We start from the raw sequence: 15,509 nt of genomic DNA, 5'->3' as shown, positions 1-15,509 counted from the left end.
TGCTGCTCATTTCTGTGTGCTTAGATTCTTTACTGGCCCGTAATACTGTACACTAAAATCTGCTGACATAAATCTACTGCTAATCAAAGAAACTCAACTTGGCAGCAATAATAACAAGGATTCTTGTTTGTGCTTTTGATGTAAAGAAGCCATCATCATGTTATTAGAGTTGGACCAACTCTCATCGAATAAAAGTCCTATTTTATTCTCATACTGTGGTATTGCTGATATATAAATCCATCCAGTCAAAACAAACACGTTTTAGACCTATAAACACTTTTAGGTTCAAATAGAGGCGATTTTGTGTCTCCAATAAGAACAGATTCATTCATTCATCAGGGGAAGTGAGTCCATCGCTTCAAGTTGGTCGCCACAGCAACTGAAATATATTCCCAGCTTAATATGTGCGAGGAACACAATTACTAGCCAGAACTGTTTCAATGTGTCCCCAAAGTAACAAATAAAGAGCAATAAACAATCTTTGTGGAGGAAAAATGTGATTATAAGGCTAAAAAATTTATGGAGGGAGTTTGTTAACGATGTGGCTACAGCTCTAATGTGAAAATAAGATTCTTGTCAAGAAGAAACCCACCTTGCAAAAATAATTGGAAACAAGTCTTAAAAACATTCTTGCTTGAGGTGTCCACACGGACCGAGATGCCGAAGACTGAGAATATGCATGGGTTGATTTTCCAGTTTGACGGCTTAGCGTGGTTTTAAAAAGTCAAGGTTTCAATAACCACTAATAGTGGCTGTCACCAGTAACGGGCTATTTTCTCTTTTGAGGGGACAATATGCAGGGCACAATATGCTTGGCTTCTTGTACAGTTGAATACATGAGTCGCCTCTTTGAAGTTAATTGCCTCCCGTTAACCCCCCCCCCCTTTTTTAAAGCTAAAGACGAGTGCCTTGATGTGCATTATCCTAAAAAAACAACAACAAAAACATGGTGCCAGTGTGTACTAGTTAGCCCAAGGAAAACATGAGTTGCCCAAGGGTCTGTTCTAAAAATAGCTCCCCAACCATGGGATACTGCAACTTATTAAGAAGTATAGAAACAGAAACATTTATTTATTTATTTATTTAATTAATTATTTACGTAAACTTAACATGTTACACATGTCTTAATATTCCAAATATTCTATATTTTGTTTAAAAATAAAATAGATTGTGTCCAATAGGGGAAGAATATTTCAATTTCAAGAGCTGTAGTTTTAGTATTGAGTTTGTTATTATGATGTCAGAATCTAATCTAGGCCCATGCCTAATTGACAACCAATCCAAAGAGGTGGAGATGAAGTTGATTACAGTAATAAAACGATATTTCTAATTTAATTTCTTTTAATAACAGATAATGATTATTGCCAAATAAAATAGAACTAGATTTGTGGTTTCCGATTTCGCGTCAGAATTATTCAGGTTACTGCCATTTCTTGACCTGTCAAAGATCGGATTTCTTCATTCCATCAGTTATTCTTGACACAAAGACAATTGACAGTTTAAAAACAGTTCTTGTAACTTGTAGTTATTTTGGTTAATATAGTTCATGTTTCCTTTAACTGTATTCATTTTGTATGTTTGTGTGTGTGTTTACTTTGTTGCATACAGCTTCCAAATAAAAGAAGTGAGAAGGACGGGGTGAATGCAAATGGTGACAGAAAAACACTGAATGAACAGGAGGACCAAGTTAGGGTAAACAAACCCAGTCTTGAGGTTGAGAATGGCGTCCTCCACTCCTCTCTGGTTGTATTTGCCCATGTACTGGTGCATGTCTGGGTAGTTGGAGCGGATGTTTTTTTCCGTGCTACCGTTGGGCACCGTGCCAAACTTCAGCGGTGGGTACTGTTCCTCGGGATGCTGAAACTAAAGGCGATGGAAGGGGCATGAGACGCCTCAGGCCGTGCACCAATCTGTTTGACCTATTTCTGTCCCCTTTACAGACTAAATTGTTACACTTTGAGCACAGTCAAATTTTTTTTGGGGGGAAAGGTCAAGCTGTGGACTTTTAGTATTTAGAACTGCCTTTTAAGTATTCAAGGACTGTGGTAATAGCGTTATGGTAAATTAGATTTTATCCTTTTCTTCAAGCCCTCCACTGCAATCAATTTAATGTTTAAATTCATGGGATTTGACTCCCTTACGACTTCAATTTGCCTTTTTTTTCCCAGTACAGCTCATTAGCATTCAAGCAATGAAATACCTTCTTGTCTGAGAGCCCTGACACCGTGTCAATGTACTCCTCCTGGATCATGAAGGCCGCCAGGTTAGCAGTGTACGAGGCCAGGAAAATGACGGCGAAGAAGGCCCAGATCAGCACCATGATCTTGCTCGTTGTTCCTCTGGGGTTCTCCACCGGCACGGAGTTATTGAAGACAATGGCCCATAAAAGCCACACAGACTTTCCTATGGTGAAAGTCGAGCCTCCAGCCTCTGTCCGGGGAGATGAGAGGGGAAAATAAAATGGTTGTAAAATTAGTGTGCACAAACATGAGGCTGCACAGAAGTAGAGCTGTCAAAATTAATTGATTAACCGACAAGTAATTGATTATCAAATTAATCAACAACTATTTTAACGCATTCACTCCCAGCCATTTTCAACCCCCTTCGCTCCTGGCTGTTTTACTGGATTTTGACTGATTCTACACGGCCCACAGAATACTGTGTTCGATTGCTATAAAATATGGAACCTACCAAAAGAAAGATTAGAGTATCTTCTTTCATCAGAAAAGAAAAAATATCTATCTATCTGTTTTCGTTTGCAGCAATTAGCATTAGAACATAACTAAGTTTCATCACCTGTTTAAAACAGTGGGGAAAAGTGCCTTTTGCAACATGGCCCTGGTTGATCTCTTATACTTTGCTGCCACCTGCTGGCCATTTGTGTAATAACCACCATTGCTTCAAGCTTCTGTTCAGAGGCTGCATTTCAAAGCTTTCTGTATGCTCTAGCATTAAAAAAAAGTATAAATACGTCTTTGGGACCATGGTAATATTTAAAATAGAACATATTTATATGTTTTTGGGAGCAAATTAGTTAATTTGAAATTGTCCAAATCCTCTGATTTCAGCATATCAACATTAATTGTTTTCTGTAGTCCTTCATGAGAGAAGACTCATTATCTTTTTTCTTTTTTTTTTACTTTGGAAAACAATGACATAGTTGGGCATCACCACCCCCCTTTTTTTTTTTTAAATCACTATAAGAAATAAACACCAATCACTGGGTAATAAACAGTAATCAGGAAAAAATGCTTTTGTTATACACTTTAACACCAAATTAAAATGAATCCGATTATTTGATTAATCAATTGAATAATCGATTAATCAATTCTAAAAATATTCAATAGTGACAGCACTACACAGAAGCGTTCAAATGAAACCTCAGTGAATGACATGTAAAAATGATATATAAAAATATCTAGCCAGCATACTGACAGCAAGTTGCTGACCATGCATTCAGAGGACCATAACGTAACCTCATGGTACAAATCACCACTCCAGCTGTTACGACAGTAAGGATGTCGAGGACGACTCAGTTAAATCTATGCAAAGTGAAGCAATCATGCAGTAGGAAACCGGCCGATGCATCAGAGACATTAAACATCACAGGAGTACAAACTACGCTGCTGAATAAAAGATGGCCTCTTCAATGTTAGACATACTCGGATGCAGTTCAACAACTCCCTCTTCAGCGACAGTCAAAAGGCAACACTTGTACTTGATTTGAACAATCATTTGATTTATGTTTCGCACTCCCACTCAATAGGGGGCAGCATATTACGTTAAAGTCAACTACTACGCTTTCCAACAATCACCTTGAGACGGTACTGATGCTCCAAAATGACACTTCTCATATTTCCTGTGCACCAGGATGCCGACCACCCTCTGTGCGCTAGCATCAAGGAAGCACGACGCTGCCTCTTAACCATAACTCTTGGCGACAGCTCACTCAGAAAGTGAGAGGGGGGGAAAAAAAATCAACGACAATGGCACACGGACCCACTGAGGGAAATACATTTTTAAATAAGCGAATGCCTTTTTCTGTATCTTCTATAAAAGTTGTCTTCTCAATGCCTCCACCTGAGCTGCTGCGGTGCAAAAACATAACAGTTGTATTCATTCACTATTGGTGACTTTTTGGCAAAGAGAGAAAGTTATCTGAAGTTACAGGCGTGCGGATCCCAATTTGCAGGCGTAAAAGAACCTCGAAGCTATCGTGACTCACTATCACACATTAAACTAACAGAGCACTGAATAATCACATTCCAATTAAAGCATTTGAAATATGGAAATTAAGTAGGACTGAAAGATTTTGAAAAATAATCTAATTTTGATTTTGTTTTTTCCCCGATGGTACGATTGCAATTGAATACGGCATTATTTTTTTCAAGAACCTCTTCCTGGGTATTTTTATTTTTTTAATAACACAAGCATAAATGAATCAGTATTACTAAAAAATTATATCAGATTTATAATAAATAAATGTTTTGGTCTCATAAAAATGAAAGCCAATGAACCATTAATTCATGAAAATGAAAGACGGTTGTTTTTTTATCTACTTAAAAGTTTTAGGTTTAGACTTGCAGTTTTTGAAGGGTTCACAATAACCTCACAAATGTGACATAAACATAAATCAATAAGCCATGAATCTGATTAAAACAATCATGCAAACAAATCGATGGCTTCATCACTTCAACTTTTCATGATTCATGAAACAATGATATATAAACAGCCTTCAAATCTGGTTGCTGTCCATATCCATTTTTACTGGGCAGCTTCTGGTGCAACTATAAAAATGCCAGCGTGATGCTAAATCAACCCGGACCAAACGTGTCAACGCTGCCTAAACAGGAAGACAGAGAGAGGTTTGGCGCCAGACCATCTTGAACCAAAAAATAACGAAGACTGATAACGAATCTATTTGTATCTACAACAATGACTGCAAGTGATATATTACGTAGAGGGCGCGTTCACCTGCAGGACTGACTCACTTGGTCGTTGACAATGACCATGTCAACGACCAAGTGAGTCAGTTACTTATTTTGTCTTGGTTAGCTTGTGCAGTATGGAAGACCAAAACTGCCAAAATTAAAAATAAATAAATGACTAAATAAATGATTAAAAGCGAAAATAAAAACGGATTTAAAAAATATAATTCTAAAATTAAATCTAAAAAATAAATAAAATAAATGGAGATAAAAACAACAATATCCATAAATAAATATTTTAAAAAATTCAATAAATAAATAAAAACACTCTGCTCTCACATTTATTTATTTCATGCTGCAGATGCTCTGCCAAGACGAAATGTTATTTAAATGAGGGGGCGGTCCTAAGCATGTCTTGGGTTGGATCCGCCGTTGCAAACTGCCTTTCATTGGACGAGTGAGCGGCTCGGCGAACAAGGAAGTCTCGCCGGCTTGCATTGAGGGCTTGCATGGAGAACTTCAGCAATGGACGACTATCTTGTCCACTGTCACCTCGACTTGTCCAGCAACTCAAGTCGCAAGTATAAGTTGTATATATATTTATTTTTGTATTTATTTCAACATTTATTTTTAAATTAATTTTTTTATTTTTTTATTTTATCTTTTACTTTTATTGAGCTATGGTACATATATTTTGTTTGTTTTTATTTCCATTTAAAAATGTGTTCAATTATTGATCAGATATTCCTGATGTCAGCATGGGTATATTATTTTGTAAACGCTATTACACTAGCAAATACCCCATGCCAGTTGCGTGCTTCACTATTTGTCCATTTGATCTGTTGGACGACAGTGATGGACTGCATTCACGCTCATCTATCAGGTGGAGAAAAACAGACTGAGCGGACTCATCACTCACTCTTTCCAGTTTGCAGACTGCGGTTGTAGCCCACAGGACTGAAGAACTCGAAGATGAAGACAGTCACAGCCACTACGGTCAGGCACATGACGAACATCATCACCCACACTGCTGGGCTGTAGGGCTCTTTGGGGGCAAACAGAAGACTCCCGTAAACAGACTTGTATTATATGATATAATCATCCTTGTGATATTAGCAGTTCATGTTGTGAAACACTGAGGGAACAAAAACATTCTACAGAAGACAATAGATACTACTACAAATCTTTTTTTACACTCCCATTGGAACTCTGAATTTGCCGACAGAGTGGAACTTTGAGTTAGCAACGAAAGAAGAGCAGTCACATTCTATTCACTAAGTCACGTCCCATTTGTTTCTATACATCACATAAAATAAGCTTCTTACCTAGGAAAGCAGATGGTGATACAGTTCCGTTGCTACGGGAGACCATGACACTGATCCCCGTTTCCACAAAAGGGACTGAGAAATCCACAACTTCAGACCTCTCCTCATTGATAGTCAGAGAGCCGATGGCCATGTCTGCCCGCTTGTATACCACCTAAAAGGGAAGGGAAGCAACGACACGAGAGAGAATCCAATTATCTCAGCCCCGGTAATTATGATTCTACACTGACCATTTGTAGACCTGTAAAATGTGCATATATTCAGTGCACAATATGGTACAAATACAGAACATGCATCTCGTTAGCATACAAAATGAGCCAGAGTCTCTCACCTCACTGCCACTATTTAGCACCAGAAAAAAAAACAACAACCCTGAAAAATCAGCTGATTGTACAAGTGAAATGTTAATCTACATTATACATGGCACATCCACTCTTCAGAGCAAATCCTGAAAAGTCAGCTGATTGTACAAGTGAAATGTTAATCTACATTATACATGGCACATCCACTCTTCAGAGCAAATCAGCAGAAAAATGAAGCGAGGCGGAACGCAAAGCGCCCTCCCCTCAACTTTGCCAAGTCTGGATTACCTGATCAAAGAATGGCAGGCTTTGGAACATCTGATCAAAAGGCGCACGCCAGTCTGAGACAACATTTGCTCGGCCCTTTGTGTGTGAAAATAGATTTGATAGACAGCTATGGCCGGGGTTCAAGTCATAAATGATAGTGGGGAAGAAGAGCACAGTGCGAACGTTCTTAAATCTGTGACAACTAGAGGTCAGCGAGGGAGAAATATAGAGAAAGTCAATGAAACATATAAAACTTCATAAAAAGGCAAGTTTGCAGTTTTAAAATAGCTAGCAAAATTTCAATGTAGCCTCACTTGGCTAATCACCACCCACCTCAAGTCTTTTACCAAAAGCAGTGCCCTCATTGATGTGCACTAGCCCGACTCTCAAATATGGCCATTCATAATGGCATGCGATAATCGAAAAGCGTAGTTGTGATAAATAGTCACAGAAAATACTGCTCAGCTTCAACAAAATAGCAGCGCTAGCAATACTAAGCAAGCATTAGCGCTGTAAAAAAAAAAAAGCCAACATTAGCCGCAGCTGCTACACAGCCAAGCTAGCATGACTCACTCTGTTACTCATAATCAGAGTGCATTAACTATAAAACTATATGTTATCAATTTGAATTTTTTTTTTTTTTTTTTGGAATGTATGATCAAGTAAACGTTGCTAATTGTGTGTTGCTTCTGAATCTCAGCAAAAGGTTCTGTTGTTTTTTTTTTTCCACTAGTCTTGAAACTAGCATGAAACTACCCATGAAATTAGCATCAATCCATCCATCCATTTCCCATGCGACGTAACCAAGTGTCAAACTCAGACCCGGGGGCCAGATTCGGCCCGCTGTGTAATTTTATGTGGCCCACGAAGATATATAACGTTTGTTGACTTTCTATTACAATCTTCCTTTTAAAGTAAATTGAGTAACAGTTGAACAAATAATTTTTTACATGCTTCTGATTTTAGAATTAGTAATCCATCAATTTGTTGTATTCATGGATTGACAGTCATAAAGGCCCTCCGAGGGAAAATATAATTATGATGTGGCCTGCGACATTTCCTCATTCATAAATTCTGCTGCGGCGAGTTTTTGCGTAATTATGCCTATAGTCTAGAGCGTAAAGTCCACTTTTGTCACAAACATGGCATTTCCTTTTGACAATGACCCTTGATGAAGGTGCCGCTTTATTGCGCACGGAATAAAATATTCGTTGCGAGATTGTTATCAGACCGCGCAAAAGATATGCTGGCATTTCCAGACAGTTATCTTTTTGAACGGTACCGTTTCACATCAGAGTCCATCATCTACATCATACACAACTTAATCAGTCCTTAATCAGTCATGCGCTCACATCACAGCATATATTGTGTTGCACTTTTTTCTCATACACGTCATTTTATGTTTTTCATATTTCATCTTAAGTCTCTTCTCCCCCACAGGATTGCACCTAAATGAAATGATTTAATGAGCTAATATTCAACAAGTTTCCCCTGTAATATTATATCAAGGACTATATTCAAATGTACGCATTGACCCGTGCAGCAACGTTCTCCCACGCCACCTTCCTGTACGGGGAGCCGCTGCGGTGTTGCATTTTTTTTTTCTATAGACTTTCGTCATATGATCGCATTAAGATTTTCAATTGAAAGGGGTAAAAAAGCTAAACGAAACGCGGAAGCAGAGGGCGGCGCCGCACTCCGCGCTTCCCCGTTGCCATGGTGACTCGACGAATCGGGGCTCCATTGATGTGGTCTTTTTAGTGTAGTGGCTACTACTCTGCGTTCATATAACAAACCTCAAATCAGCTGTTTCATCTCTCAGTGTATGTATGGACTACACCCTGGAGTGGTCACCAGACAGTAGTAATCGAGGCAGACAACCATACACACACTCACACTCGCACCTAAAACTGAATGTACCACTACATGCAAAGGAAATATCAAGGGCAAATCAAACTCGCCAGAAGGTCTCCGACAATGTTGACGCGAGTGTTTCGTTAGATAAACGCGCTGGGATGCGTTTGCAGGAGCGTGTGTTTACCATCATGCTTGTCCATTTAATTAGTGTAACTGTCTGCTTTTCCCATTCGCTTGCTATCTCTGTCAGTGTATTCTTGTGTTTAATGGTCACCCAGGGGGCTGACGAATGTTGCCATACGGCTTATTGACAGAAAATTCAGCCCAAGTAAACAAGCCAGCAGGCACAAATAAGCAAACAACAGCATAGCACTCGCCTCTCCAATCATGCCGTTCCAAATGCCGTCGATTTTCTTCCCGTGCTTGCCGTTGGTCACTAGGTAAAGGTCGTAGGTAAAGCCGACTATCTTGGCCAATCTCTTGAGGATGTCGATGCAGAAGCCCTTGCAGCATTGCTTCATGGGAACCACTCCCTCGTGGTTGGCACTGGAAACAGGAAAGATGAGAAGGAAAGGAAAGGAAAGGAAAGCAGGTCATATCGAAGTGAGCCCGAGCTGACAGGTTTGATCGACCAGGTTGGTGTAGGTGCTGTCGCGCCTTCGGGAGCTGATGAACTATAGAGCGTCGTCGTGGCCACGTGCAATTCCCAAAACCTCTGAGTCATTCTTCTCATCCCCCCCCCGGAGAGAAACCTGATATTGATTACAGTCAAGCAGTAAAGAGACCACGATTTGGGGAGGTGACTGATGTTGGAGGACATCTTGATGGCTCAGAAACCTCCTTTCATAACAGAAAGGCGATAGCAAAACCTCCCCTCGGCAGACTAACGCAATCCCTTCGCAGCAGACTATTTGATAGAGATAGACATTTTGACGAATATTGGCATCGGCCATTTTTACAAATCTGATGGCCGATAAAGGCTCATGTTTGCGAACTTAGTGTTTTCTTCAGGGTTCATAAAATGTTGCAAAAGGTTGCAAAGATGCTCACAGACAGTTTTTATTCGTCAAACAGGTTTTCTTGTCACAAAGAAATTTTCTTTAGAAACCTTTGAGGAACTCTGATGAGAACCCAAAATTTGCAAGCACAAATGTATGTATGTAATTATTTAAAATTGTACTTAACTTTATAAGAGAAGCTGCTTTTTGCTTTTGTTCAAATTAAATCGAAAATAATGAAAGTTTAACATTTCAGTTTAGAAATTTTTGGAAACTATTTACTATAGAAAAGAAAAAACCTTTTGTCAGAACTTTAAAACAAAGCTGTTCACTTGCTTTGTTTGTTGAAACAAAAGGCACCAAACCTGGCATTGAGGGGCCGTCTGCAGGGCACAGAGTCTCGGATGCAAGTTCCAGACGCGGCGTCTGCCAGCTCCACGATGACGAATGGTCGTTCCTCCAGCGTGACAACACGCAGGTGCTGAGCATCGTCTGGAGGTTTCAGGAAAGGCCCGTAGCGGGACCAGGCCGGATATCGCAGTCTCAGTACGCCATTCTCCCACCAGCCTACCTGGGAAGACAGATAAGCAGAATGAAACAGAGGCACAATTGCACCTGTTTGCATCATATTTGGTATTTCTTAAAAAGACAATGGATTTATTCATATAGTTGACATGCAAATTAGAAGAAACATGAGAAAGCTACTCGGGTTATTGATCCCAATTAGAGAAGATATTTGGCTGGGTGTAAAATGCTGCTCTAAACACTTTTTATTGTCATTCTGTTATATGAATTAAGCAAAGTAATGCTACAATGCACAAATGAGAATTAATGACATTCAAAAGGCAAAGCAAAAAGAACAAAAGTAACTTATTAAAATTACTAAAAGAACATACCCTACATTGACAAGATTCAAACACATTTACAAACAATATTCAAATACATTCTAAAGAAAACGAAAGAAATAAAAAGTAGCTAAAACACCATAGAATAGTGAAACTGATTTCTAAAAATTGTAAAGAATTTAATCAAAGGGATGTTAAAAAAAAACAACAACACTGTTTTTAACTTGGATTTAAAAAACAACTTTCCATTAATGAGCACCATGTTTGCATGTAACCTACTGCATTTTTAACGGGATAGACCGTGCCGATATTGGGCACTTTGGTGAATATCGGTATCGGCCTTTTAAAAAAATCTGACGGCCGATAAAAGTTAAATCTAAACCCATTTTAATCTCAGGGAACTATTTATTGACATTTTCAGTTAACTTTATAAGACATGCCGCTGACCCTGGGAACCTTCTGAACCTTTTGCTTTTGTTCGACATTAAAACAAAGAAATGTTAAAGTTTAAGATTTCAGGTATTTAATAATAATAATAATAATAATGCATCAGATTTATATAGCGCTTTTCTTTCTTGAAACTCAAAAACACTTCACAATGGATACATTATTCATGCATTCACACATTCACACTGTGGTGGCGCTAAGCTACTTAAGTAGCCACAGCTGCCCTGGGGCAGGCTGACGGAAGCGTGGCTGCCAGTGTGCGCCTCCGGCCCCCCCGACCACCACCAAACATTCGCACCTTTCCATACACCAGTGTGAGTAGCACTGGAGGCAATGTGTGTGAGGAGGGGATCGAACAGCCGACCTTCTGGTTACTGAACGACCATCTGTACACCCTGATCCACGGGTAGATTTTGAAAAAAAATATTTGCTGAAGAAAACTATAAAGGGTATTAAACTTGTTTAAGTTTCCATTTAACTTTTTAAAATGGACTGATAACCTTGGGAGCTCCCTGAACATTTTTTATGGAAATTTAAAATGAAGTCTATTGTCTTAGATATAAAAAAAACAAAAACATCTACATTTTGAAAACTCTGGAAAATGTGCTTAATAAACATGCTGTAAGAGTTAATAAGACATTACAACAAAGTCAAGATTGGCCTCCTTGACTAAACATATCCGTCTATCGCTATCGTTAACCTATAGTCCGTAATTTGCTTTTAAGAAATGTTTTCTTCACTTGGAGAGTCGTTTTTCAGTGAAAAGAGGAACAACAATAGCAATAGAAAGTGACTCAACAGTTTGCACTCAAAGGCAGAACACCAATCATTGTATGAGATTGCTTCATTTCATCCTCCTTATGCTGCTAAAATGAACTCGTACAGAGCAGCTACATGGCCACAAAATGACCACTGAGATTAATGACCATCTTTGTGACAGTCTGAATAAAAAAATGAACGTTATTATCTCCATAAAGGTACTATTTACTGCAGGCATGGCCGTGCTGGTAGTTTCCATTATATTGTTACAGGTATCGGTGCCATTCGCCTTACGAATCTAAATTATAATTGTCATGCCGTGTTATGCTGGACGGGCGCAATTACCTGGCAAATTCATGCACATGCAAAGGCTACGGCTGATTGATGGCACCAGACTCGTAATCCAGATTTGTTGCACTCATCATGCATTGATATATTGAGCCACATAATAATAACGTTGACGTTATGGCTGCGAGTAAAATGTAATGCAGCTACACGGGACAGCACAAGAAATGGCTCCTTGATGTCATTTTTCCAGCAATTCAAGTATCATACCAGCAACATGTTCCAGTATCAGCTGCTCAAATATGAAAATTGGATAAGACGTGTAACCCCACCCCTCAAGCCCGTGCTTCATTAAAAATGTATCTGTTGCAATTAAAATCTAACACTTCAATCATAGTCTGAGCAAAGGACCTACCGGGGACAACATGCGTTAAGCCTATCTGAGCCATTAGCCAGCACCCGCCGCGCTGCGCACTGACTCATGTGTTGCAAACAATTGCATGTTTGTATGAGGTGCACATTAAAAAATAAATCGGGATTCTGAAATTTTCTTCACTTAGGTGCTAAAAGCGAAAAAAAGTTTCTTTCTGAGAAATGTTTCGGGTTATACGAGATAATTTTTACCTGTAACAAGAACACCAAAGTCTCTTCTCCATTACAAATAAAACGCATGGAAGACATTTTAATAGAAGTAGCCTGAACAAATGGCCAAGAAACACAAGGAATATTTTGTTGCAAAAAATAGTACGCTACTGCCGTGTTTCTCTATTTTATTTTATTTTTTTACACAAAGCACAAACTAAAAAAAATAATTAGCTTTCCAAGTACCGCCATAATGGCCAACATTATGCTAGCGTATTAGGCCTGAGGGTTATTCAACAACAAAACAGGCTTCATTCCTAAAAGGCATACCAACTGAATAAGCCACTGCTGTTTTAACATTAACACTGTGCTTAAATACATGGAAAGAAAAACACCTGCACTTAAATAATGATACAATTATTGCACATAAAAGGTAAATAAAAAACGTAACTAAATAAATGCTTAAAAACAAACTAATGAAAATATATTAAGCTTAAAAAATTAAATACAACTTAACTGAACTTAGGCAATAATACACTGTAAAAAGCACAACTTGTATTTTTTGGGCTAATACAGTCATTTAAAATATACATTATTGATATGTATGGCAACAATGTTAGTTAGCACAACAAAACAAGCAAGTTGCTTACTCCAAAGCAATTTGCGGAGTTGCTTCAATTACATCAAAATGTATTTATATATAAAAAGTCAACTCAAAGTGCTGTATAATGAAAACATCCATACTAAAAAAAAAAAAAGAACACACCCACTCGCCCCAACATCCCCATAAGCACATCCACGCGTGCACACACACAACCTGAGAACAATGTAGAAAGACATGGCGGGGCACAGAAAAAACATGTGAGGAAAACCACCCAAATGAAGAAACACTGGAGCTAAAATCTAAAAGACAACTAATTAGAAAGATCTAAAAGCTAAAAGACAACAAAATAAAAGGCTAAAAGCAACGCTAAAGGACAATACAATAAAAGGAGCTAAAAACTAAACGACAGTATAAAAGATTCAACGAGATCACTTAAAAGTCAAACTAAAAGGAGAAAAAAAAGTATATTTTTTATCTGTTTCTGTTTTGCAGCAATTAGCATTAGAATATATCAAAGTTTCTTCATTATTAACAAATCTGTTAAAAACTGGGGGAAACCGATTGTTGCAACATGGCCCTGGTTGATCTCTTATAGTCTGCTGCCACCTGTTGGCCGTTTTTATAACTACTATTGCTTTAAGCATTCTCTTCAGTTCTGAGGCTGCATCAAAGCCTTCTGTATGCTCTAGCATTAAAAAAAACTTATAAATATGTCTTTGGGAGCATGGTAATATTTAAAATGGAACATATTCATACGTTTTGGGGAGCAAATGAGTTGAAAGGTTGCTGCCAGAGGACCCCCGGATACGCGAGAGTTGATATGATAAAAGCAGGCTAAAAGATGGCCCAAAGACAGTCAAGTAATAGCAAGAAATATCTAGCGAATTGTTGCAAACATGCTGTTCTAGGGTATTAAAACATTAAATGAGATCTACTGGTATTCTTCTCCCATTTGTAAAGCTATACTGTACGATTTTATTCACTCATTAAAAACCAAGACGCCAGGCCCAATCCTTTTGTCCTACTCATTACACTCAACAGTGTAAAATATATAAATGCAATAAATGTGGCTAGCACAAAGTCAATTTGCTTCAATTAGTCCACATTGCTGAGTTTGAGTTAAGCAAATCCAGTTGCACTCTAATTTGGGTTCATGCTTCCTGTGGGTGTAACAGTGTGTAATGTCAAATGGTCACTTCTGCTGAAAGAATTTCAATATATATATATATATTTTTTTAAACAGCCTATTGTGTGATGCGAGCGCAATGCCAAATGGCTCTTGAATAACTTTTCGCCTTAACTCGGACTGTATTTGAATGTTGGATAGGGCTGATTGCCAGCCGTAATCAGCTGAAGAATCTGCACTTTTTTTTTTTCTTTTTTTTTTTTACAGCCAGTGTAAATGTGTTCGGTTCCGCTCGACCACTGTGCGCTTGCTGGTGTGCAAAGAAACGAGTGTGGCTGAGGTGGCTCAGCGGCAGGGAGAAATCTCCATCCTTGTCAATTTGCCTCGGTTTGATGGATGCGTTTTTATGCCCCCGGGCGCTGGTCCGCTCGAAATGCATATTCACCACAGAGCAAGCTTTACGATTCATTGATGCTTTGAGCTCGCACTGCTTTGTTTGCTCTGTCGCTTTCAAATGTGTGCATGTGAAATTCGCTTTCTTGTTTGCCTCTTTGTGTTGTCATATATGCTCGTGTGGAATGCTAAGGCTCTGGAAAGCGACCACATCGAGTCTTGCAGCATCACTTGACAATTGTGCATGTTTCACCTGATGATAAAAGTCACCTTTAAGCGTTGCGACAAGCGTGACTAATGCGACATCCACAATGTGTGTGTGTGTGTGTTTTTTTTTTTTTTTAAAGGGGTATGCTTATGTACTGTAGGCTGAGGGCCACATACACAAGAATACATGAATATAGTGGAGACGGAGTTTACAGTGGCTGCTTAAGCGGGTTGAGAAAAGCCTGGCAGATTTGCGCACACTGTCTGTAAGTCAAACATTGACGGCGAGAGGAAGAGGAGGCTGCTACACTGACAGCTTGGCACTACCGCCACAGCTGAGCAACAGGCATTGAAACAACTCACAGCCAGCACAGAAATGTGTGCGTTCTCAACTACAGTATTATTCAGGAAATATGGTCAGGGGAAGGAAAAAAAAAAAAAAAACGTCCAAGTGCATGAGGGATAGACAGAGTAATTAGTAATAAATTCTGACAATTGTGTTGATTGTTTTGGTGAAATTGATGCAAAAATTGGGCTGCAACCAATAATGATGCTGTTGATTCTAATTTGCTGTCAAAAATCTA

General features: G+C 38.8%; 1 protein-coding gene across 3 annotated transcripts in view; it reads right to left on the bottom strand.

Moving 5' to 3' along the window:
* grin2db (glutamate receptor, ionotropic, N-methyl D-aspartate 2D, b) overlaps positions 1 to 15,509 on the bottom strand; it is a 79,885-nt gene that overhangs the window by 20,463 nt on the left and 43,913 nt on the right. For all 3 annotated transcript variants that reach the window (XM_086077877.1, XM_086077875.1, XM_086077876.1), the window contains 6 exons: positions 10,043 to 10,248; positions 9,057 to 9,225; positions 6,254 to 6,407; positions 5,848 to 5,973; positions 2,201 to 2,430; positions 1,703 to 1,863 (listed from right to left, as the gene is read on the bottom strand). In XM_086077877.1, the coding sequence (XP_085934003.1) occupies positions 1,703 to 1,863; positions 2,201 to 2,430; positions 5,848 to 5,973; positions 6,254 to 6,407; positions 9,057 to 9,225; positions 10,043 to 10,248 (1,046 nt within the window). The remainder of the gene's footprint in view (positions 1 to 1,702; positions 1,864 to 2,200; positions 2,431 to 5,847; positions 5,974 to 6,253; positions 6,408 to 9,056; positions 9,226 to 10,042; positions 10,249 to 15,509) is intronic.

The sequence above is a fragment of the Leptonotus elevatus genome, chromosome 6 (genome assembly GCF_054856555.1).
Source record: "Leptonotus elevatus isolate MCC_2025b chromosome 6, RoL_Lele_1.0, whole genome shotgun sequence".
Taxonomy (NCBI): domain Eukaryota; kingdom Metazoa; phylum Chordata; class Actinopteri; order Syngnathiformes; family Syngnathidae; genus Leptonotus; species Leptonotus elevatus.
Note: the sequence above shows the minus strand (reverse complement) of the source record. Positions and strands in the feature narration are given on the sequence as shown.